The 25,850-nt window shown below is 40.6% G+C and overlaps 1 protein-coding gene across 7 annotated transcripts in view; it reads left to right on the forward strand.

Moving 5' to 3' along the window:
• Nucleotides 1-5,379: 5,379 nt before the first annotated feature.
• Nucleotides 5,380-25,850, forward strand: part of add1 (adducin 1 (alpha)) — a 27,088-nt gene continuing 6,617 nt past the window's right edge. For 2 of the 7 annotated variants that reach the window (XR_015438018.1, XM_087177442.1), the window contains exons 1-14: nucleotides 5,991-6,074; nucleotides 14,453-14,661; nucleotides 15,201-15,363; nucleotides 15,686-15,837; nucleotides 16,031-16,111; nucleotides 16,377-16,526; nucleotides 16,626-16,769; nucleotides 17,322-17,420; nucleotides 17,775-17,948; nucleotides 18,336-18,686; nucleotides 21,711-21,806; nucleotides 22,012-22,104; nucleotides 24,659-24,815; nucleotides 25,261-25,632. Coding sequence is in view for 6 of the 7 variants with exons in the window: in XM_087177442.1 (XP_087033568.1) it covers nucleotides 6,053-6,074; nucleotides 14,453-14,661; nucleotides 15,201-15,363; nucleotides 15,686-15,837; nucleotides 16,031-16,111; nucleotides 16,377-16,526; nucleotides 16,626-16,769; nucleotides 17,322-17,420; nucleotides 17,775-17,948; nucleotides 18,336-18,686; nucleotides 21,711-21,806; nucleotides 22,012-22,104; nucleotides 24,659-24,815; nucleotides 25,261-25,632 (2,263 nt within the window). In the remaining variant the exon portion in view is untranslated. Of the gene's footprint in view, nucleotides 5,516-5,990; nucleotides 6,075-14,452; nucleotides 14,662-15,200; nucleotides 15,364-15,685; nucleotides 15,838-16,030; nucleotides 16,112-16,376; nucleotides 16,527-16,625; nucleotides 16,770-17,321; nucleotides 17,421-17,774; nucleotides 17,949-18,335; nucleotides 18,687-21,710; nucleotides 21,807-22,011; nucleotides 22,105-23,717; nucleotides 23,805-24,658; nucleotides 24,816-25,260; nucleotides 25,633-25,850 lie in introns of those variants that run through there. The other 5 variants (XM_087177444.1, XM_087177441.1, XM_087177439.1 and 2 more) reach the window with 5 other exon arrangements.

Raw genomic sequence — 25,850 nt, forward strand, 5'->3', positions numbered from 1 at the left:
GGGGGTAGTGGTGGTGACAGACTTTCAAAAAGTTTACTCAAGTATAAGTTGCTCTTACTCGGACGTTACTTGAGTCATCCATTTTATACTACTTAATCCTTCTACTCCGCTGCATTTACTTGAAATATTTAGTTACTTTATAGATTTAGATTATTTATAGAAATATAACCAAAGAATAAAGTATGATGTTTTATTCATACCCAGCAGTATAGGGAGTTAAAATTAGCCGTACCTAGAGGAAGGGTAGGGCTTAGGGCTACATAAAATGCAGCATTAATAATGAAATAATATCAAAGGCTAAAAATTATTCTCAGGTTGGACACTGCATAATTGTTCTTTGTAGGTCAGAAGTAAAGGATTTGAATACTTGCTGAATTCATGAATATGGTGCAAGAGATGGTGCATGATATTTCCTAAAAATAGATCATTAGAAACACCTATTGAAACCCAATGGAGGAAAGTAACTTGGAGCAGTTACTCAAGTAGGCTACTGTACTTGTAAACTTTTGAGGTATTTGTATATGACTACTGTAAAGCAAATATTGCATTTATTTGACATCTTAAGTTACTTTACAGGTTCAGATGATTAATACAAAATATAATCAGCAAATGGATTATTAAATATTCAGCAATATATACAGTGAAGTAGTTAAAAATTGCCCTTCCTTTACCAACTGCAACATTGTGGTGTGGTGCTCGCACATTAATGCGTCAGTAATTATAATCCAACAATATAAAATATATTCTTGACATATTCAGCATGACTATCACTTTTGGTACTTTTTTATGTATTTGATTGATTTACACTAATATCTAAATGCTGTGCCATTAATGTCACTTTATGAAGTTGTTGACAAATACATAAAACAATGTAATAAAAACCGACCGTTTCCCATAGGCCCATTAAAATCCAGCGGTGGCAAGTAACTGAGTATATTTAGTCAAGTACTGTACTTAAGTACATTTTTGAGATACTTTACTTGAGTATTTACATTTATGCTACTTATACTTCTACTCCACTACAATTCAAAGTCAAAGTTCACATTTTATTTTTCATGCAACTGTTCATTTATAATGTGTCCTTTATATTCTTGACGAACAGTTGTTTCAAAGCCGTTGCTACACTTCTGAATGGTAATCTGATGAAGAAGACTAATTGCGTTTTATTTCCTTTCTTTTTTTCAGATTTTAAGTGATTTTAATCTGAATCTGAATATCAAAATCAGCCTAAAACAGGCCATCATGTGCAATGTGTGTGTAGTCATAAAATGTAAACTTGTCCTCATGTCATTGAACCCCCCAGATTTCCAGAGATATGACAGAGGACATGACCTCAGTGTCCTCTATGTTAGCTAGCTACAACCCTGGTGAGGAGTCAGTTACCTTAAAACCCTGGCTGAAGGGGACTCTGTAGGTGGAGCTAGTGGGTTTAAAAGGTCATCAGTGGGGGTCAAAGGTTGTACAACATTTTCCTAAAGGAGAAGTGAATCAAAAACACAGTGGAGGAAAGACAGGCTGACCCTTGTCTCATTGTGCAGGGCAGAGGAGGAGGGAGTGGGGCTTTCCATGCCACTGCAGGCTGAATACAATACCATCTTTGAGTGAAAGACAGATTGCTGCTGGTGTAAGACAGAACAGCGCCGCTGTCTACCTCTGTGGCTGCTTTGTGGGCTCATTGAATAACAAACGTAGAGAAATTTACCTGCCCAATTTAGCTCGAATAAGTCTATAATGTCCTTTTACATCCACAAGGAAGAATTAGGCCGGATCCTTAATTATGCCAATACTCCAAGGCATCATCAGCTATACTACAAATTGTTTATATTCATATCAGCCCCTAGTGATTTGAGAGCTTAGAGTTGAAGGCTGGCTGCAGTTAAAAGGGGACGGTAAGTGCTGCCTGAAATGAATACGAAAAGCAGCTGGGTTTATCTTCACTCACTCTGTGACATGTGCTGCTAAGAGAAAACAGGTGACCAAGGAATGTGTGCTGAAACCCAAACATAATACTGGAGCTCAAATGATTTGTTGCCACTTAGCCAGATCTGTATTCCTGAAGACATTTTATTTACTTATCTAGTTTCTGTATCATAAATTTCTCTGTCCTTATAGGTTTTTCTTGTCTTGTCAGTACACCTCTCCTTATTCCTGTCTCTCTTTCATGGACACACAAGTTGTACATGTTAGCTGTTAATTTACTGTTACTCAGCATGAGAATGACATTTTAATGCTTAAATGGTAGGTGTTTTTAAAAACGAACATGCAAACACAGAGACACAAAGACACTTCACAGTGAACCTTATTTTAATGCTGCTCTGGATAAGAATATCAGATAAATGTCCAAAATGTAAATGTAACATGGACTGAGTCAGACACACACACAATGGATGAGAAAGTGATAGCCTAAGGTGTAGATTTCAAAAGTAAGTATATGATCTTCATGCCTGAGCTCTTCAGACACACCAGTTGGATATATTTAGAGTCCCTAGCTGGTGTATCCATGCTACAAGGCAGGCCACAATTATTCACAACACTGGAAAGGCCAGCACTGGTCTGAGATCAGTCAAGGGGGGAGTGCATGTGTGTCGACTGGTACGGGACAGGATTAACACCATAAGAGTCAGAGGTCAGGGCCAGTGGTCTACTCATATTAAATGTATATGCCAGAAACTCAGGAGTTTTAAGCGTAAAATATTTCATATTCAATTTTTATTATTACAAGAGTTGGTACAGTTTAAGTTTTCCACCTAAACAATGACTTCTATGGCTGAAAAGTATTTAAACTTTCAGTATACAGTCCTGAAGGATGATAGCCTGACAGCTATAATCAGAGATCAAATAGAGCTGGTACTGTTGTCATACACCAAAATGAGCAGTGATGTTGGCCTGTGATGGACCAACCGTGGAACTTCTGCTCTGTTTCCTATTCACCCATTATGTTGACTGTGCTTTGAAGAAATAAAAATGTAACATGCTAATAACTTAATTAACTGGAACAGAACTTTGAACATGACTTTGAACTGTTAAGACTGTTGTTGAGCAGCTGTCTTAAATCCCACTCAAAGGATATAGTTCCTGAGGGACAGTGGGACAAGGACATCCTGCCTCATTCATACCAGATATGTTCACAACTACACAAAAGTGGAAAAAGACAAGAGTTTTGTGTTCTTGTTGTTTATGTTGTAACCTGTGACTGACCTTTACTCCCCTCTTTGAAACTTCCGTCCCTTCTTTCTGTTCTGAATAAATGAATGACATGTTTCCTTACACTCAAAATTAATTATTAGCCTAATGCAGCTCTATAATAAATCCTATCTTCATGAAGGTTATAATGTTCAGATTTTGTTGAAACTGTTTAAGTAGGTGTTGATTCAACTGTACAATCATTTTGGAGGCTGTGGTTTGTGGTGCTGTTGATTTGAATTACTCCCCATTAATATAAATGGGGTGAAGAAACTAATAGAGACACCTGTCATTACAATGCAATACAATACAATTCAAACTGCACCCTCCAAAATGACATCAAATTAACAGCTCTCTAAAACAGATTCAACAAAACCTGAACATTATAACCTTTGTGAAGATATGATTTATTGCAGGACTGTTGCATTAGCTTTAGCTATAGGCGCATCTAATAATTTGGCAACCCAGTGTAAAGGTATATAACTTCCCATAACTTCCACTGGCTGTAGGAAATAGTCTTTAACATCAGTGTTCCGTGAGTAGTGTGTCAAAGCAGCACCATCTAGTGGCAATTTTAAACATGTCATCCTTATGTTTGATGAAATCCTCTATAATTGAATCCATTTGTGCAGTTTCTGCTGTAATTATGTAATGAATGCATAACAGACCATGAAGGTGTTACACTTGAGATGGATAAAGGCATTTTTTATGTTTTGAAGGATGTTGTGCAGTTAATTCTAGTATTGGGAAAATTCCACATTCACAAGAAGAGATGGACAGTCTCCAAACCATTTTTAAAAAATCAAGAACTGCATTAATAAAAGACAAGGTACTTAAAACTTAATTGGTTCTTTGATAGATTTCTTATGGCTCGATGATACAATATTTGTATTATAGAATTTGTATTAGGCTACTTTTTCTTAATATTTCTTTTTCTCTCTCTTTTAACTTTAAATATGAGAGTTTTTGTGTGCATACTGATGATGTGCATGTTTCTCTAAAATAAAGAAATAAAGAATTTATACAGTATATTGTACTTCTGCGATTGTGCCAAAGGTGACAGTGGGTAAAGCTCTCACCGGAAATCCCGCCTCCTATCTCTAACATATAAACTAACAGCGCCCCCTAATGGATGGTTGGAAATACATATATATTTTTTACAGTTGTGCAGAATACATAGTGCAAAGTCTGTGTAGTTAGTATCAGTGTGATGTAATTGACCTCGAGTGCCATCAGGTTAGTTTTAAAATAGCCTACCTGACTGCACCAGAGTGAGCATGAGGACTTCTGCTGCACTAGTGTTGAAACTACAACAGCTGCACAACTGTAAATAGAATTTGGCAGCAATTTTACAAATAGAGACTGTTTTTCACTTTTTGTTTCACTTTTTATTATTATTATTACTATTATTATTATTATTTTATTTTTTATTTTTTACCAAAGATGTAAAAATCTGAAATGTTTGCATAGGTACAAAGAGATGAAGCCTAAAAGAATAAAGTGTTTATCTATGCCTTTGCTCTGACTATTTGGCTAAACTCAATGTGTATTCTCTCAAAGCTAATATTAAAACACAAATAAATATGGTGCCTGTGAACAAAAGTACTCTATGGTGACATATTGTACGTGAACATACAGTGTATGCTTTTTATTATTTTGTGTTACTTTTTTAAGTATGTAGGTCAAGATAAGCAGTGATGCAGTGGTGTTTTTGCACATCTATTCAGCCAGATAATACAGTAACTTACTGGTGCATTCCCACCTTCAATGTATGAATCTGGAAAAAATAAACCACAGACCAGGATCTAACCTTCTCCTCTTTATCAAGCAAAAGAAAAGTATCATTAGATAAATACATAAAGAGAACAGCTGTTAGTGGTAGCCACAGCACTTTTGGTGAGCCCACTTGTTTCTAAAGTATTGGCTCATTACCACCACCAATGGGGCAAGTATGAATCTGGAATATAAACTATGAATATCTTCAGGATCTGACTAGCACCAGGCTCTACCCTCCTCTGCTAAGCGTCATGGCATTAGATTTTAGCAATAAACCCAAAGCCCCTTTCTGCGGGGCGGGCCCATAGCCACCCAACCAACCACAGTCCCCGGCACTGTCACGTGCCTCCGTGTGACCAATGAGCAGCCGCAGATTAACCCGTTTGCCGCACCCAAGTGGGATGATGGTGGATGGGCGGAGCGACCAGGCAGGGCCGACAAGCGCAGGGAGATAAACCCACTCTGAGATCACCAGGGTAGGGGATAAAGATAGTGAAAACCGCCGTGCAGCTTTCACCGAGCGTTGTTTATATTTCATCACTTCTTCCAAGAGAGGGTAAGCTCCGAAATAGTCGATACGGTTTGCATTTCAGCGGGAGTGTTTGCCCGATGCAACACGGCCCATGTGTGTTTTTTTTTTAATGTTGGTGCCATAGTCGTTCTCCTTGTGTTTCAGAGTCGCGAGCTCTCCCACTGTTTTGCTAGTACGTTGCCTTTGATCTGGAGAGTCTGCAGAGAGGAGGTCGAGCACGTTTTTTAATTGTAAAACGACTATTTGTGTGTTTGCGTGCTGTTTAGTGAGTTCACCTCCTCATATACGGTTTCCTGTGAAGAACAAAAACAGTCCAGGGCTACGCACACTGTGCCCGGTGTGTTTGGCTCCAAGACTCGTTAGCCTGCTGCCCGAGTAAGGCCTGTAGTTGCATTATTTTGCATTTCACATGCGCACAGGTACTGTGGGCATTTAATTTCCTACTCTTGTGCTGCTTAGTTTGATTCATTTCCCCATTTAATGTTTCAGCACTGGGTGCTGTTTCTGGTCTGGGCGTGTGTTGAAGCAGGGGGAATCTGGGCTGTATTCAGTGGTGTGGTGATGGAGCAGTTTCCTGTCCGAGGTCAGACACAGCAACATATCCTGCATGATATTAACTCTGCACATTGATTTTTAAATTGTAAGCACATAAGTTATGCAAATCAGCATAAGAAAAAAAACACAAAAACGCACTGAATCAGATAGAGGAGGCTATTTTGTTAATCCCAATGTTTATACTGTTACAGCAATCAAATCACATCAACCATAAAGAAAATACTTAATCAATGTATAGATTACAAACCAAAAAAACTTAAGATAAAACTTGGACCATACTCTAAATATACACTATGCAATGACAGTGCATGGTAATACACTGTACACAAAATTTATCGTAAGGAGTCATTAATTGAGCAAAAGTTTCTCAAATGTGACAATTTTCTTCTTTTTTAAATTTAATATAAGAGTAAATGGAATTATCCACAGGATGTGGGCTGTTGATCAGATAACACTTGTGACGGGTTTCACTGTTTTGTGACATTTTATAGACTGAAGGATTGATATGGCAGTTGTAAAAATAATTGACAGATTAATCTATAATTTGTAGGCCTAACAACAGCATTAGAGAGGGGATGCAGAGCTGATATTTACCTGGAGCTTTGTAATGTTTCAATGTGCGGTGTTGCCTTGTTCACTGACAGTTAGCTGTTTGCTTTTAGGCCCAAACTGAAGGAGATAAACACCATGTTGTTGCTGTCTCTGGCCCTCTTTCTAAAGTGAACTGTGAAGTCCCTTCCCCCTTACACAGTATGAGGATTAGCAAAGCCAAACTGTCAAGATAAATTGTGTGTGTGTTAATGGAAGGTAACTCCCTGGATTTGGTCATTCTGTTACAATGAGTGAAATTCCCAAAGGAGGAGGCAGCTTAGCTCTGTCAGTCTGGCTCTGTGTTGCCACCCTCAACACACACTACACTACTACACACATGCATGTACACTCACTCTAGATACAGAGCTCTGTGTTTGTTTTACTCCCACTCCTCACGCCCACACCCTTGACTGCAGTGCAGCTGAAAATGTGTTCCTCATTTCAGGTCCTTTCTCTCTATTTCACTCTTTCCTTCCTTCCTTTTCATATGTGATCGCTTACCAAGGCTTCAGGATGCTTTTTTTTTTTTTTTTTTTAAAGTTAAAGACGTAAAAACAGTCATTCTTGAACTTGCATTCACACTTCAGAGGTCACTAAAGATCATATCAATATATGTAGCTATGTTTGGAGTCAAATATTTAGCCTAGCAGAGTGCTACACAGATGCACACATGATAGTACAGGCCAGAGTGTGTGTCTAGGGAAACTGTACAGGGAGGGGTGTGTTGTTTCAGACAGCAATCTTCCGCCACTCTGTCCCATATGACGTGCGACAGCCAGATAAACCCTGGGCCACTGTACTCGCATGCTAACACAACACTGCGTCTTGCCTGGCCCTGGCAGACAGTGACAGATAATACCTTTCCCATACTGTTAGTCTCACGGGTGGTGAAGCTTACTTACTTTACATTTTAAGAAAGAATTTTGTTAGCTTCGTCTGAGGAGCTATTTTTCCTAGCTTTCAAATCAAACAGTGGCATATCGGTTGGCTGTAATTAATCTCAAAGTCATAAATTACGTTTTAGTTTGGAAATCGGACAGGAAAAGGTCACATTACTTTCCTTAAACTTTCATTCTAGTTCCTCTTTGCTTTGGGTCACTGGATCCCACTGATGCTTTTTTCTCACAAGGTTATCATCAGTTGACTAAGCACAAATACCTGGAAGCTGCACTCTGGAATATGATTACGTAGACTAAATGTAATGTAGTGAGTGAGTGGATGATAAAGTGACATCCTCCTAGCTGGCACAATGAACTATAATCCTCCATAACACCTCCAGGCCTGTCCGCCTGACTTCAATGAGCCCGGCACATCTTTTCAGTGTTTTTCAGTATAGATTTTAGTTTCTCAATTAATCGTAAATTTGAGAATAATGCCCACTATAATTAACCACAACAATATTCATATATATTGTTTTATTTGTCTAACAATCCACCACCCAAAGATATCCACTATACTTTCATGTATGACAAAGAAAAGATTAAATCGTCACATCTGAGAGGCTTGAACCAGCAAATATTTGGCACCTTTGTCTCCAATATGACTAGACGACTAGAAAATAGAGATTAGAAGATTCAATTTCTGTCAATCAACGAATTGATTAATCAAATAATTGTTGCACCTATAGAGCAAATGTTTTGATTGATAAACTCGTCAGATCAGTCGCTAATGAGTTGGTAATATGCACATCTATTGTTGTTTCCCCATTTTGTTGAACGCTGTATTTGTCTGCTGTTACCCCATGTTGTAAATAACACCACACATTACTGTCTGCTGCACAAGACCATACATGGTGTAGTGCTTAAATGTCACCTGAAGCATTTTTGCCAGTCACAGTAGTTAGGGTCTGTAACACCCCCCCCCACACACACACACACACACACACACCCCCCCCCCACACACACACACACACACACACACACAGTAAAGAGCAGTTGCTCATGGATTCCTTATCCCCAGTAATGATAGGCATCCAGCTCAGAGATATAAAGAGCCCTGTCTAACTCCTTCTCTTGAATGTCTGAAAATTGTACACACACACACACACACACACACACTGAGACTGTTACAGAAAGACCAGCAAAACTTTGAGACCATCTTAGTTCTTTTTTTTTTTTTTTTTTTTTTTTTTTTTTTTTTTTTTTTTACACACACACAATGATCTTTTCACTGGCAATTGCTTGATTGGCATATTTTTGGAAAGTACTAAATGGATCTTTTTTCATAGAGCTTAGTCATGCAGAAAATATGTCTTTTAGTGAAAGCTTCCGTCTCTAAAAAGAGAATTATGATGAAATTGAAATATATACAATATATGTCAAGCAGTTTAAAGAGAGAAATGCACTGTGGGAGAGCAGAGATTCTGATGCTTCTAATCATATAGTATCTCTGCCTTTTTCTCTTCCTGTCGTTGCCTCATAGCTGCCCCCGTAGAGAATGGAAACATCTGCATTTAGTGGTGTCAGCGCAAGTTCAACACATCAGTTTGAGTCAGACATGTAGAGGAAATTCTACCCCTCGTTTAACGCAACAGTAACCTGCTCATTTTCCTTCTCAGATGTATAGATGCACATCTTCCTGGCAGGCACTTCAGTTATGGTTAACCATGATTTGTTAGGTATTTAATTCACAGATGTGAGGGGCAGTTGGCCAGTGGGCCTGTTACTTTGTCCAGATTGAAATATAACAATTGTTGGATTGCAGATGAAATTTTGTGCCATAGCCACCATCAGGTCAAACTTTTATTTTGTCCATTATTTTGGTTTATGACGAAATATCTGGAAAACTAATGATATTCCCGTCAGTGTCATGGTGTAACAGGTTCAAGTGGTTGGCTGCCATTTCCTTTTGGTGCCTTCGAAGCATGAAGTATAAAAACACTTGGTTCTTATAATGACAAATCAAAATGTCTCCTGACTCCTCACACAAAAGCAGGTGGCTTATATCGTACTGTATGAATGTGATCCTTGATTCATCATCACAACATTTTCCCGTTGCTTAGAGATGAAGAAAATCCTGCATGCAGTCCACGGGTTTCCCACATCCAGAGTGAAAAACGGAGGCAGAAATAGCAGCTTTTAATGTGCAACACGCTGTCACATGTTCATTGTCAGTACGCAGGCAATCCTCAGTGTGTTAGGTCTTCATAGCAGGCACTCTATAGCAGCATCCTAAAGGCAGAAGCTCAATCAAAGTGGTTTTGCTGTTACTGCTGTTTGTCAAAGATAAGAGAGACACTTGCCATCAGCCAGAGCTTGGAGAAGCTGAATCTTTCTTCCACACCGACAGGGCCCTGAGCAGTCAGCCAGACAGTCAGAGCCTGCCATAAAAAACATTTGCAGGGTGGTCCATAATTTGCAAACTTCAGCCAACACCCATGGTTCCACTCATTGAAGACGCGGTACTTTCCAATACAGGTTATCTAATGTGCAAGGTTGTGGAGGGAAGGGTGAGAATGCCTTTAAGAAGACGGGCCTTCACAAAATGTGCCATTTGTACATTTGGTGCATTTTTTATGTTCAGTTTATTCTGTCCCTCCGAAAGAGGGTTTAAGTAGAGGAGCTGGTTGTCATGGTTTGTCCTAACATGTTGTGACACTAATTCACTGATGCAAAATGACAGGAGCTTCTGATGCACAGTGACATTTCTGGAGTTGAGCTTTCGGGTTTGTATCTTGAACAGAAGTAAGTTTATAAATATTAATTAGCTCAATGGTCCATAGAAGTATAGTATTTGATTTGCAATTTTATATTTCCGTTGCCATGTTTTTTATTCAGTGTGTATTGAAAGTCTAGTTGTGCTTGAGTCGTTCTGACTTAAAGTCACTGAGATATTTTGAGTCTAATGTAAAGTGAGTTACACATTAGTTTGAGGATGTGCGCCTTGTGACACTGACTGGCTTGCAGTGTGATGCTGGCCTACAGCTGTTCTTACATAACACTAATCTTTGAAAGGCTGTCCCGTGTTGCCATGGTAATGCGTTTGGTTTCCATAGCAATTGCACTCTTAAACAGGAGCGGAGGCTGGCCGAGCCCCTGCACCTACATTTCTGAGAGAGACGAGAAACAGGGGTGCTGGTGAGGCGGGGGCGCCTGTGTTTGTGAGATGACAACATTCTGCGCAGATAGGGAGAGCGAGCTTCTTGCATCTACGGCCATTGTTAATGTCCAGAAGAAATAAACAACTCTGTGGCCTGAACGTTTGCTTTAGCATAGTGTTTATGCAGCAGAAAAAGATGCACTAGAGATGTCAATGATAGGGAGGGTGTATAGTATTGAACAGCTGGATTATTCAGTTAACATTTGTGGCAATGCAGCAGGAAATGAAACAAATGCTCCTTTGCATGTCATGTCATGGAAATTATCTGATTTTTAACACCATTAGTAGTTTTTGTGAATGCACAATACAGCATGTGTCGTCTCTATCCTTTGTTTACTCAGGCATCAAGGTGATGGCCCTGACACAGCAAAAAAAAAAAAACAGAAGAATATTTGAAAGCTGCTCCTCTTTTGTCTTTCTTTTTCATGCAGTTTTAGAGATACTTTAAGACTTCATTCAGCCTGTATTTGCAGGTGTTGGCAGATTTTGTGGTAGTGTGCACTGCAGTGTTGGACTGGACTAATGGCAGCCTCGAGAGACAATCGAACAGATCCGGTTACACTATTCCTGCAGTGCTTTAGTGTACAGAGATGGGCCATTGTGAGCAAGCAAGATTAGCATTAATATCAAGCCTTAATTCTGATTTTTAGGGCCTAAGTAATTTCATTAGCTCTCGGTAAAACTTCAGTAGGTCAGTACACCTCCAAACCTTTTGTAATGCTTTTTGCAACAGTAGCAGCCATAGTAGACATCTCCAAAAATGTCTTGTAAGATACAGAAGTTCTTCTGCAACTTCAGAGCTGAAATGATGCAGCCCTAAACAACTAAGGACATTACTGTCCAGCTGCATGGTGCTTAAAACAGTTTATAAAAAGCACAATAAGCAAACGGCTTTGGTTTACGTTGGATAACAACAGTTAAAAATGATACACACCAATGGATACATAGATGTTTTTCTGTACCAGTATATTCTCCTCTCTAAATGAAAAAGGTCAGTAGGACAGTATGAATGTTTAATCCTTCCAGGTGTTTGTCACTTGTTTGCAGTTTTCCTGTTGTCAGCAGACATGTTTGTTTTGCCTCGCTGTTGCTCTCAGTAAACACTGACAGGCGGTAAACACAGCACAAACAAGTCAAACCAAAGGGAACGAGATCTGACTGTTGGCGAAGGAGCATTAAGACCTCCTTCCTGTCACCCAGGCTGAAAACGGGTCAGTCCGAGAAGAACTGCAAACCCTAGTGTTGTCATGTACCTTGTAACTCTGCCGTTTATTATCAGAAACATAAATGAAACCTCTGTTCAGGGTGAATTTTAAGGACGTATATATGGCAGATTTTCATGTGCATCTCACTGTTTTTTGCTGCATTTACATTTTGGAGTTGTATTAATAACAGGCTAGGGAATGGGACACTCTCTTGCTTCCTAATGAGCGTATTTGGCACCAAAGCTAATTGCTCATGTCCCTATTCTTCTGTTAATAACTGATGTCCTAATCACAAGACTGAGACAGAGCAAGAGTCTCCTTCCTGAATGATTGCAGAGAAAGTTTGTCGCCTGCGTTTCACATATTCTTTCTTTCTTATTCGCAGTTTAAGGCAGTATTTATTATTAGAAAAAGATTAACAGCAGAAAGGAGACATCAAAGTTTTTGAAAGTCAGATGTTGTTAAAAAAGGTGTATATCCGAACCCCAACTAGCTCCTCTTTGGACATAGTTTGGATGTTCTTTACACGTGGAAGGCGGACGGATTAGTATTATTGAGAAATTTATCCAAATAATCCTTTAGATAGGAGGCACAAAATGCAGAAACTACACATTATATTCATTCAATACCAGAATCTGACTTGTTGACGAATGGTTCTTGCTACTGAAATTGACGAGTTAAAAGAAAAACCTCATGTTAAATTTGCAGTTACTAGTCAGAAAACTAACCAACCACACACTAACATCTCAGGGTTTGACTGTAGTTTGGTATTTAGCTACTTTAAAATCACATTTAAATGGTTTTAACTTTAAAACCCTAATTTATGATATTGAATTAAAGGTAATTATTAACAACATTTTGTTTCCTTGTATTCTTTGTTCCTGTGGTCTACGTCAATACACAGTTTAACTAAATTTAACCAGTCAGAAAACAGTTAATTTAGTTAATGCTCTCCACAATGTTGTTGTTTTGTGATCATTTCATCTCTTTTCCTTCAATGTGTTTATGAGGTGAAAATAGACAAAGACTAGAATTAGCCAAACAGCATGAAGACACAGAAACCTCGATTGGAGGAGGCGACCTGAGATTTGTGAAAATGTTGGATTGGATTTTGTGGAAAATCTCAGGACGCCAATAAATGCGGGCAGAGACAGAGAGAGGGTCTGTCAGCTCTCAGTGTGATACTGGATGCTTTGGGTTTTGGTCTGCAGTTGTCATGGCAGTTTTGGCTGAACATTTGTATTGATGCGGACTAATGGGCTGCATCGGTTTCTGCCAGAGCACCCTTCCATTACCCATGCATGCTTGCACACACACTTCCCTGTGTCTGTGTCCTTCAGAGTCAGAGCTTGAGTAGTCTGTGCGGTGACAGACAGGTGGAGGCTGTTTATCCTCACATACATCCAGCCAGCTGGATGGGCATGGATCTATTGGAAATCTGTCCTTCTCTTCTCTCCATGGCTCTAAATCTCTAATCTCTCCCCGTTGTGGTCACTTAACTCTTTTGGGGCAACAGTTTAATGGAACTTGGTAAAGTATGAGCAAGTGCTGCACATAGCGACTTTCTCCAGTATTGAATAATTATTTTTTGATTATCCAATTAATCATTTAGTCTATAAAATCCTAGAAGATCCAGGGAAGAAGTGAAAATGTCACATGACCGTGGCAGGAAGTAGGAGAGAGTGTGGTTTGTGTGATTGGCTTTCTGGGCTAATGACTGGCTTGTTTCTTCTGTTGGAATCTTAATGTCTCCCACTTAATATTATTCATAGTAACTAAAGATGAATATGGACTTCCTCTGCACATTTAGGAAACAAGCCCCTTAAAATTTTACAAAGTTTGAAGCAAACAGTATACCAAGTTCAAATATGGATGGTATCCTTAGTCTGTGACAAATGTTTGTCTGTTAACTGTAATTTAATATGATTTTTTTTTAAATATCAGTTTTATTTTGGCGGTTTTATATTACGTAACACATTGATGCATCCAATCATATTTTTGTAGAGCATGAGTTGTTTTAAAACTGACGCCAGCCTCCAGCCATTTAACTTTCAACTTAAACTATGTTGATGGGGAAATATATCTTGCAGCTAACTAAAATACAAAACACACAAAGACTTGAATATAAAACATAATGAAATACATAAAACATGTTTGCGCTGAAACAGATAATCGATAGATTATTTATATCAGTCATTTCTCACTAAAGAATAGTGTAAAGAAGGTAATAATTTTATGGCTGCAGCTTTTACAATCTTGCTACACTCGCTGCTTTTATCGGCTCTATATCGTTGTAAATCGAACATCTTCAGGTTTTGAAATGATTGTCGAGCAAAACAAGACATTTAAAGATGTTTTTAAAAAAAATAAATAAAAAAAACTGCCATACACCACGTCAAACAGATTTGGTGAGAAATGTTGAAACAGATGCACGAGGAAGTGATGTGTGTTAGTTTTGGATTTTTCATTGTTATAAAGTGGCCAGAGGTAAACGGTTCTTCTCCCTCTACAGGAGGCCAGGCCAGGATGAACGGCGAGTCAGGTGCCGGAGTTGTGACGGCCCCCCCTCCCACCACGGCCCCCCACAAGGAGCGGTACTTCGACCGGGTGGACGAGAGCAGTCCGGAGTACCAGAGGGAGAGGAACATGGCACCCGACCTGCGGCAGGACTTCAACATGATGGAGCAGAGGAAGAGGGTCTCCATGATACTACAGAGCCCGGTCAGTGGAGCCGAGATATGAACTCTGTATCTTTCTGTACTATGTCATCTGATATTATGCTCACAGTTGATAAATGCACGCTGCCATAACCAGCTTTTAAAAATGTGAATAGGCTTCTTTTAGTGTAGAGGCAGCAGCCCTCTCAACATCACATGATGGATCCTGTTTATTCTCCATCAACAGTGTGTCTGTGAGCAGCTGAATGCCCAGGACAGAGAACTACACTGTTTAAAGGCTTATTGTATGTTTGAAAAGAACTTTCCTGAAAAACAGGCCCTCAATGGTGCATGCTAGTTTTTGCTAATTCATTTTCATACCAAAGTGAAAAAAAGTGAAAACAATGCCAACATAAGGCATCTGAAACACAGTAATAATAAAAGATATTGGCTAAAATATACCCCAAACAAACCTGCTCTGCTTGTGTCCCTTTCTATTCCTGTTGTTTTGGGGTCATTGTGCCTCTTTGTCTTTGTTTTTCTGCCCTTTACATATTTTTGTGTTTCTGTCAATGTCTTTGTGTCTGTGTTGATGACCGGAAGGCATTCTGCGATGAGCTGGAGACAATGATCCAGGATCAGCTGAAGAAGGGGAAGACGCCCACGAGCCTGTTGGCTCTGCAGCAGATCGCAGACTTCATGACCACCAGCATGCCTTCCATGTATCCCGCTGCGCCACAAGGAGGCATGGCGGCGCTCAACATGAGTAAGTAGAGAGGAGAATTGAGTGTGTGCGACTTTTTGACCTCAGCCCTGCAATGTCTGTGCTCACAATGAGTAATGCGGCATATGCCAGAGTTAATTTCTGAGCGGACAAAGAGTCCAGTCGTATTTCGGTAGGCAGACTCCATATAATTGTTATTATCTGTAAGTGGGATTTTTTTTTTCTTTCCTTCTTGCCATGGTTCTTATTTACTTCTGTACAGAGCACTGTAATTTATCAGTGTTTGCCATTATAGTGTCTCTTTCGTCTGGGCATAAGTGTTATTTTTCAAACACTTTCTGTCTGTTCCATCTCTTCCTCTCAGGTTTGGGCATGGTTACTCCCGTGAATGATCTGCGCGGCTCAGACTCTATCTCCTACGACAAGGGCGAGAAGCTACTTCGCTGCAAGCTGGCTGCCTTCTATCGGCTCGCTGACTTGTTTGGCTGGTCCGAGCTCATCTACAACCACCTCACAGTAAGATTCTTTATAATACAACAGACCATCACACGTCAACTGATGTTTGTCCAGCAATTCATTAAAGACAAAATTCACAATAAGGCTTTTCGAATACCCATCCAATTTATATCTGTTCCACTTAAGTGAATAGAAAGAAGCTGTTAAGCCAGTGCATATCTTGATCTAATATGAATGTCTTCTTGTCTTGTAGGTCAGGGTGAATTCAGACCAGGAGCGTTTCCTTATTGTCCCTTTCGGGCTCCTGTACAGTGAAGTCACTGCCTCCAGCCTGGTGAGAATCTCTGCTCATTCCTAATACGACTGAATGTCTTTTCTTCTGTCTTTTCTTGTTTTCCTTCCACTTTCTGTCAGTGAGTGAAACCATTTATTTATATTTATACATATTTACTTATTTCTCTTTAGATGAGTCCACTTGAAAAAAAAAAAAGAAAGCAATGAACTGCCTGTGTTGTCTGCTTGAGATTCATAGCTAAACCTCAAACCTTCAACCCTATTGCTTTGACTAACGCTTCGTTGTCTGGCCGCTCGCCCTCCAGGTAAAGATAAACCTTCAAGGTGAGATAGTGGACCGGGGCAGCACCAACCTCGGAGTCAACCAGGCCGGCTTCAACCTCCACTCTGCCATCTATGCTGCACGGCCCGATGTCAAGTGTATCATACATGTACACACACCTGCGGGTGCTGCGGTAAGGGACTGTGTATACACAGTAATTATACGCAACACAAATGCAGACATCGGCGCATCATAGCCCTTTGTTCTGTGGCCCTTGTGTGTTTGGTTGCAGGTGTCGGCCATGAAATGCGGCCTGTTGCCCATCTCACCTGAGGCGCTGTCTCTGGGCGAAGTGGCCTACCATGACTACCACGGCATACTGGTGGATGAGGAAGAGAGCACCCTTATACAAAGGAACCTAGGGCCTAACAGCAAGGTAACAGCAGTGTGTGAATCAGTGTGAACGCAACAATGAGAGACAGAGAAATTTTGCCTCCACAGCTGAGGAAATGTTAATCAGAAATGTATTTAAAAAGTTTCATTTTATAACTTCATAAACACATAAAATCAATGTTTTATATGCCTCCTTGCTGAAGACAGCCAATCAGAACATGGCTGCAAATCGACGAATCAGAATAGGGCTACACTATCCGATCATCCAGCCCATTCTCATGATCCACGATATCTCAGCAATGCCTTGAGGGGATTTCTTCAAATTCAACACAAGCCTTCACGTGGACTTGAGGATAAATGGATTCGATTTTGGTGGTCAAAGATCAAGTTCACTGTGACCTAACAAAATCTGTTTTTTGGCCATAATTCAAGAATCCCCATAGCAATTATGAAGCAATTATGACAAAGTTTTACATAAACTAGTCTGAGTGGTGGAGGCATACAACCGGCAAGGTGGTAATTCTAATTTGTTAATCAGAAACAACAGTAGTGTTTTGTGTATGGCTACCATGTTTTAATTCTTCCTCTGTCCCAGGTGCTCATCCTGAGGAACCATGGCTTGGTGTCTGTTGGTGAAACAGTGGAGGAAGCTTTCTATTACATCCACAACTTGGTCACTGCCTGTGAGATCCAGGTCTGTACAACGGAGAATGCTCCCTATGATATGTCAGCTGATGGTCATGACAGATTATCAATTTGCTACTTTGCATTACAGTGTGGCAAAAACCATGTATTTTCATTTGGTGTTGTGTTATTATGCACCACAGGTTTGTCTGCATTTTTCATAACAATTGTCTTTGTCTCCTGTCTCTCTACATCTTCATATGTGTTCGCTTTTCTTCATTAATGTCTGTATGTGTGTGTGCTATGTTGGATGTTTGTTTGTGTGTCTGCGTATGTCCTCATGTGTACATTTTTATTTTCCTTCTGTATTCTGGATCTGTCTGTGGTTTCTCTGTCTGTATACCTCCTCCTTAATATTTTCCAGGTGCGAACACTGGCCAGCGCTGGAGGGCCTGATAATCTAGTGATGCTGGACCCGGGGAAATACAAGTCGCGTCCAAGGGTCCCTGAGCCAGTCGGCGACGGGTCCTCAACACACCCCAAGTGGCAAGTCGGGGAGCAGGAGTTTGAGGCTCTCATGAGAATGCTCGACAACTTGGTACGTACATAGAGTAGGAATATAATTTAACCTCTCCTGCTAGATGACCTGATATCCACAATTATTCCAAAAATGCAAAGGCTTCCAAAATGCTGAACTCATACAGTACCAAGTACAAAGAAACTTCACAACAATGTGCTGTTTCAGTAAATGTCCCAGTTACTCAGTATAATTTACAGATCCTGTTGTGAACAGAAAAGTGTCAAAGCTCCCAATCACAACTGTTTCAAGAGGTTTGTAGATTACGATGGCCTCAGAGTTTGAGAGATTGTTTTTCAAAAAGGAAAGTTTAAATTCTGGACCCCTTACACGGTCCCTTTTTACATGGTTACGTGGTCAAAACACTTCTAAACCTGTGTTGTTGTTTTCTTTCTCCCTGTCTCTCAGGGCTACAGGACAGGCTATCCTTACCGCTGCCCGGCATTGCGAGACAAAGGTAAAAAGTACAGTGATGTGGAGATCGCGTCCTCTGCCCACGGTGGTTACTCATACGGGGAGGACAGCGACTCAGGTGCTCGCTCCCCGCTGAAACACAGCTTCCAGCGCGGCCAGCGCGACAAGACCCGCTGGCTCAATGCCGGCGGCCGGCCCGATGAGCCCTACGAGGACGGGCCCGACGGCAACAGCCCCAAGTCGAAGCCTAAGGTGTGGACGAACATAACACACGATCACGTCAAACCCTTGCTGCAGTCTCTCTCGTCCGGTGTCTGCGTGCCAAGCTGTATAACCAACTGCTTGGTCTGTGCCTACCTTATTGTTCATAGTATAGATTTTACAGCTACCTTGTTGGTGGAAACGGGTAGGTGGCCGGCATCCTGAGGTCCTGGGGACAGTGAGGAGTAAAAGTCTAGTACAAAGTTGAAACCTTCTGTTTTCTGATCATCATTTCTTTAGCCTTTTTTTTTTTTAACTGCTCGCAGGTTAAAAATGTGGGTCAGGGAAATCTTGCTTTTCACTACTTATTTTAGGCTCACTCACACTGTAATTTCAGATGTCCTATTAACCCACCTTTCTAATGCGGCTACCTCTGCTCGGTTAATTACTTTGTAGGATAGCTGTGATCATTTGTTGACCCCCTGTGCTCTTTATTCCCTTCTGGTCTCCTCATGCTTCACGATGCCAGGCCAGCTGCCCACAGCATGCCCCACTGCATGTGTAGTAGTGAAATGCATTGTTGGTGTTGATGTTTTTCCCAGAGGAGCGAGCAGCAGGGGTGTGGCATGAGTCCTTAAGTGTGGGCAGGTGAATGTGGAAAGACACTGATGTTGCTGCCAAACACATTAATGCTCACCCTGTAATACACGCTCTTTAGTTTTGTCTCTGCATCTTGAAGTTGGCCAACTTTGTTGCTCAAAGCAAGTCAGGGTGATGGATCAAGCAAAAGTAAGTTCAGTGAGATTTGAGGGAATTTCAGTTAAAAACCTTTTTTAAGTGTGAGCTTGCTTTTTGGGCTGCTCACAAAGTGTATCTAGTTGACATTGCTCGCATAAAGGAGGGAGGTGGCATGTCTTTTGAACGTCCAGAGTAATACCAGATACATTATAGACCTTTTGATGATTAAAAAATATATATATTTAAGGTCATACAACAAAGCAAAAACCTCCTTGTCATAAGAGTTATGCAGCCTGCTTTTCTAATTTTAATTTTTCTCAAACACCTGCAACTGCTCCCAGTTGTATGTTTGCGTTTCCTTTTATTATTTCTATTTTTGTTGTCTCTAATTTCTGGTTTCAGTTTCAGTTTGATTCTGAAAATGGTTTTTGAATACCTCAAGGCTTGCATGAGTGGATTTTGTTTGAAGAAAAAAAAAAAAAAGCAGAACAAAAGCCATGAAATTTGACCTGACTTTTGAATCAATTATCTCCTGTTGGGAAAGTAGGAAATGTTGTGTTGTGAGACTCTATCTCAGTGAGTATATCGTGTTTACATGTTCATCTCATACTCAACCAACCCAACCCAGCTGCTTCCATCCAGAAACCCTTCCTCATCTAGCCCCTGGTCTGGCAGCTAACCAGCCGAGCTTAGAGTAAACGCAGGAATGAAGTCATGAGCTCACGCTTACCACTGCAAATTACATGCTTAGTTTCTAAAGGTGAAGTAAAACATTTTTGCATGGAAGCTGAAGATATGGTTTGTGTATTCACCCGCTGCTCATTCAGTTTGGTGCAAGTAATGGGTGCAGACTTTTGTTTTCTCCCTCAATCATGCTGAGCATTACCAGGTTTATGAAAAGTCGATGGGATGTTTCTTCACATTGAGAAGAACATATTTAACAAGACAATAAAAGGTTTCATCGTCTGAAGGACAGATACACTCTTGTCTTATAGCGTTGACCTTTTTTTTTTTTTTTGGTCCCAGTGTGGACAAGTGTCCTCGGGTGTGTTTCTCTCTTATCTCTGTCGTCCTTGTTGTTGTGTATCAGCCTGGGAAATGACTTTGGTGATGCCAGCTCACCCCTCACTGCCACTCTCGCTTCGTAAGCCAGCCTCATCGTCTCGGTCACCCACCCACCTAACCAGCCACCCGTCCCTCACCTCTCGCCACCACCCACCCCTCACTTCCCACCCTCCCTTACCCTTTCACCTTTTTTCCCTCATTCTGTGATGTTTTCAGTTGATCTTCAGTGTGCTCCCTCTCTTTGCTTTTGATTCTGATAGTACATCAATGATGATGACAAATGTTGTCATACACAAGGACTTTTCATCAGTTTGTGACCAACGCTGGTCATTTCAAAAGCAGCAAGCTCAAAGGGGGGATTAACCATCTGAGGGATGTTTAAAACACAACAAGCCTTTTGTATTCTTATCATAAATCTTTCCAACTGTTTCGTGTGAGGCTTGCCCCTAAACTTGCCTTTTTATATAGATGCCTTTTCATTCACAAAAATGTTAGTAAAGAGTAAAAAGAAGACTTTCATCCTGTGGACCAAATTCATACAGATTAAGACTTTTATGATTTCTGGTCAAGTGTTTTCCCTGTTTCGGGGAGAGTCAGACTCTCTGTAGACAACTCATACAACAGATCTGGACCAGTCATACATTTCTTTTATGCATTAGAGAAAATTGGCAGTACAAGAGAACCAGCGAAGGCCACATAAATCTCGTACATGCGCCATTTACGAACATAAAAGTGGTTCCTGCATGAGGCCCAAGCTTTACTTCTCAGCTCCGTATAAAATGGTAAATCTAAACTCCATACATTTTTCCAAAATTTGTCTCTACAAGAGCATTATGCCTGGACTCTCCCAGGTCTTCTTGATAAATGTCTTATTTTTCAGATCTGAGTTTACAGTCTCACACACACACACACACACACACACACACACACTGCAATCTAATGTAACAAGACAATCCTAATGCTCACCATTTAAATCATTATGGATCTGTTCCATTCAGTATTTGTGCACAGATCAAACATGCTAGACTCAGTAAAATTATATCATCCCCAATTACTGGGAAAATAATAATATAACGATAAGCATCAGAGAGATAATGTACTATAGTTAATGATGGAGAACACTCCCCTACTAAGTGTACTAAAACATAAATGATTTTCCTAAATGTGCCTCATCATCATTGGTTCACCTTTTACATTCAAACCTTTTTATATTCATCCAACTTTGTCCATTTCAGTTCAGCATGATTCTTGTATTGTGAAGCCTGCATAGTATTTTGTCTGAATCTATTTTTGTGCTTGGGTTTTCATTTCAGTCAGTTTATCCGGTTTGAGTTGTTTTTTTAACACGTTATGTGGTGTTTACAGTGGACAAAGGAAGACGGCCTCCGCCAGGCTGCCGCAGCCAATCAGTTCATCCCGTTGAACACCAATCCAAAGGAAGTCCTGGAAATGAGGAATAAGGTATCGCAGCTTTTCTTTTATATTTGGCTGTAGTTGGTTTTCCGGTTATTAATATTGGTATTGCTTTCTCTGTGTCTGTAGCTCAAAAATGTCTTACTCCTTTTTGCTGCGTGTACTATTGTGAAACAAGGACTATCTAAGATGCACATGGAAGCATCGTGTGCGCTCGTCATTCCTTCATGACTTAAAATGTTGTTGTTTTTAGATCCGGGAGCAGAACCTGCAGGACATAAAGACAGCAGGGCCCCAGTCTCAGGTTCTGTGTGCCAGCACCGTGGTGGAACGCACCTTTACCCAGGTCAGTCTGTGAACTCGGCAAATAAAAACCTCGCTGCTACAGCTATCCTCACCTGGAGATGAATATGTCTCATATTGATGAAATACATTAGAGATTGTGTTGTTTGGTCTCATCTATTGAGCTAGATTAAAAAATAAATAAATAAATAAATAAAATAAAAATCTTATAATTATTCTGTCCAGGTCTGGAGTCACCCCTTAAACCAAAACGCTGCAGTGTGTGAATATTGTGTGTGAAGTTGTCCTCGACTCTGAGCTGTAACGAAAGAAATCGGACACAATTCAAAATATAATCTGATATCAGTTTCTTAAGGAGTAACTTCACCACTAATAACGGATAGCAAACACATATCCTCCATGACTTTGTAACTGTTACGTTATTCTTCAACCACAGAGATTGTCACTCTGGCAGGTGAGTAGTATGTGGGAGAGGTAACCTCACTCTGCCCTCCAGACCTGCCAGCTCCGGTTGTCTCCATCATACATTGTTTTATTTGTTTGTTTTTTTTTTTTTGTTCTGTCTTTTCTGTTCAGTAGCACAGAGTTGAGGTGTTAACTGTCTCAGCATTTTGCAGACTGGTTACTTTGGTATCTTGAAATGTTCAACAAAATCCCCATTACAGTTATTTTTTTTGGTGCATGCCCTCTTTTTATTTTTACGACATACAAATGCAAAACGTGGGAAAATTACTTAAACTGTGCTTTTTGAGTTCAGTTTGCATGGTTTGCACTTCCTTGGTTGGAGAGCTCTTAGCTCTTTTTTTCCACATCTGCTAGATGGACATGTAAAGTTTGAACTCCAACACCATGAGGAGCAGAACACGAGCAAATCAAAACAGAGCTGTTGATTATTTTGAAAGGGTTAGTGCTACCTAAAACTTCACCAGCATGTCAGTAGTAGACCAAAGGAGGCCACGATGAGCTGTTGTCTTGTTAAGAATGTAACTGTATGAAGCACAAACTGTAAAACCCGCCACCCCACCCCACCACTGCCTTGTGTGCATGCCTCTGGCTATTTGTTCCATCACTGCTATGCGTTTCACAGTCCCACATCTCTTTCCAGAAACCTCCTCTCTTTGCATGTATTTCCAATGTTTGTGTATGTGTGTATGATTTGTGTGTGTGTTTGTCTATGCAGAGGTGGAAAGTGGCTAACTTACTCTTGCGCAGATTTTTAACAAAGAATGAAGCCAATGCTTTTGAAAAAGCAGATTCATAGAGAAGTCTGCACTTATTGTGTTAATGCACAACCAAGACACTCACTAACTTTTTCAAATTTAGGTCTTCAAACTTTTTTAAGTGTGTATTCTTACTGAAATGGTTTTGATGGGATTGGTAAATATCTGTTACCCTACGTAGCTATGCAACACTTTTACTTGGGTAGTTTTCAACACAAGAAGCCTCACTTCTGCTTGAGTAACACTTTGGTAATAGTATTTCTCATGGAGTGAGATTTTTCTGAGATGTCTTTCCACCTTTGTGTGTGTGTGTGAAGGTGGTATGTTTGTGAAAGTCTGCACACATTCACGCCTGCCTGACAGACTGCTAATTTGAATGTGCTGGTGTTTAAGAGCTGGGTTGTCCCCCCCCACCTCACTGGGTTTATTATTGCAGGACGCCCCTCTGTCTGACTGTACAGACACTATTGATGGCCTCGATGTGTCCGAGGGGTCCTATAGTCCTGCTAAATCAATTAGAAAGGTACTTACTGCTCCAGTCACATATACTATTCACTTGTACTTCACATCATCCTCCAGTCATTCCTCTGAGCCTGCACATAGGCACTCGATATCTGGGCCTGCACAGATGAACTGAACCAAGTGAACAATAGTGCTAGAATGTGGCAATTTTCTCTCTTGTTATATGTGTATGGTCATGTGACCTAGTCTTTTCTACATGTTTATGCACTCTAGAGCCTGAGGACTTTGCGTACGGTTAAATGAATGTGTTTTTGTGCCTGTATTTGGCTGTCACGAGTCTGCCCACAGGAGAGATTTTCACCATTGTTTCAAAATGTATTGCTGCGGGATGAGGTGGGCAGTGAAGAGGGCAGGGATCCAGTGATGGTGGTGTTTACTGCATGTGTTGCACACAATTTATTTAAAAAAAAAGAAGAAGAAAATACCTTGAAAATGTAAGTGAAGTTAAAACTAATATTTTAGAGCACCTGGTAAAAATACTGTCGGCTTCAAATCTGTCAGTGCTTGGCTTTTATGTAGCTGCGTTATTGATGGAATGAAGAAACCCTTTTATGTCCTGATATAATAAGAAGTAACCTGTTATTTTACATCATAATGTATACTGCCTGAATTCGAAATGGCCTTTTGGCTCAACTTGTACTCTGAAGATACACATTTATTCATCTATGGCAGGTACTTCTTCTCATGCTGCATAGTAGTTATGTAGTCCTCAAGTTTGTGAGATTTTCTGCAAGCATTTAACACCGCAGCTAGTTTTCACTATATTAAATCCTTCCATGTGCATCCTGCAGTAACCAATGTCTACCTTGCATTGACGCCTCGTCTTTTCCTGCCTTTCTTCTGTCTGTCCTGAAGGGGGAGCTTGTGACCGCGTCCAAGGCCATCATCGAAAAGGAGTACCAGCCCAAGGTGATCGTCAGCAAGCAGGGTCCCAACCCCTTCACCAAACTCACCGACCAGGAGCTGGAGGAATACCGCAAGGAGGTGGAGCAGAAACAGAAAGGGCCTGAAGGTAAAGATGATGAACGGAGCAGAGAAATTGAAAGAAGCTCATCATGATGTGAACAAAAAAATTTACTTTCCACATCTCCTCTACTTCTCTGTAATGACATTTCTCTGAAAGTTTTGGTATTTTTTCTTTTAAAAAAGGAATGTAAATTGACAGCCAACGTTGCCTGTTAATATTGCGGATGAATTTTTTTTCTTCTCTTCTTTTTTCTTTCTTTTTAATTCCCCCTCAGTTCTGATAATGATATAATCACTAGTGTAGGTTAGTTTCAGTGCAGATGAGTTTAATTATTTACATCTGTTAAAGTATTTTTAAGACAAATTTGTAATAAAGGGAAAACAAAAAACCTTTTGCCTTACTGCAGTTTAATGCAAAATCCAAATAAACTTCAAATTGGCCAAACTGTGATGTTATGTCTCCACACACACACACGCACATGGATTCACAGTGCAGGGTCGAGGCGCTAGTAGTGAGGGATCAGCCTCCACCGTATCCTGTCCTGAGGCTGAAATGCTACCAAGAGGTGAAGCCTCTGTCTCCACACCTCTACAGTCGACAAGTGACTCGCCCAGCTTAGAGAAAGTCCCGCCTTTAGCGGCCGCACCCACTACACCAGCCTCCGAGCCGATCTCCTCTTCCCTCGGCCCAGCTCAGGGCGGCACTGACTCTGCAGGGACGCTAGCAGATGATGTTTTTTCGACTGCAGATGAGGTTTTTTCAGCTCCAGATTCCCCACATAAGGAGTTCCACTGTGCTGTGCTGCGAGCCCTCAGCAAGGAGTCTTCAATCGTAGAGGTCGCTAAGGCAGATCAGGCTCCAGGTACACCAGATGAAGCGGAGTCGAGCCTAAACTCTGGCCTCCCGCTTCCCTCCTCCCCTGCTCAGCCCCGGTCCACCTCACTACATACCGCTGCACTGGGAGTCTGGGGATCCCCGCCTGCTGTGTCCTCTCCTTTTTCTGGGGGTTTGGAGTCTGCTGCCATTTTTTTTTTTTTTTTTTTTTTTTTTTTTTTTTTTATTTGCAGCTCAAGAGATATA

This window comes from Seriola lalandi, unplaced genomic scaffold, assembly GCF_002814215.2.
Source record: "Seriola lalandi dorsalis isolate HSWRI2012SDOR001 ecotype SW California unplaced genomic scaffold, Sedor1 jcf7180002054606, whole genome shotgun sequence".
In the NCBI taxonomy this organism is placed as follows: Eukaryota; Metazoa; Chordata; class Actinopteri; order Carangiformes; family Carangidae; genus Seriola; species Seriola lalandi.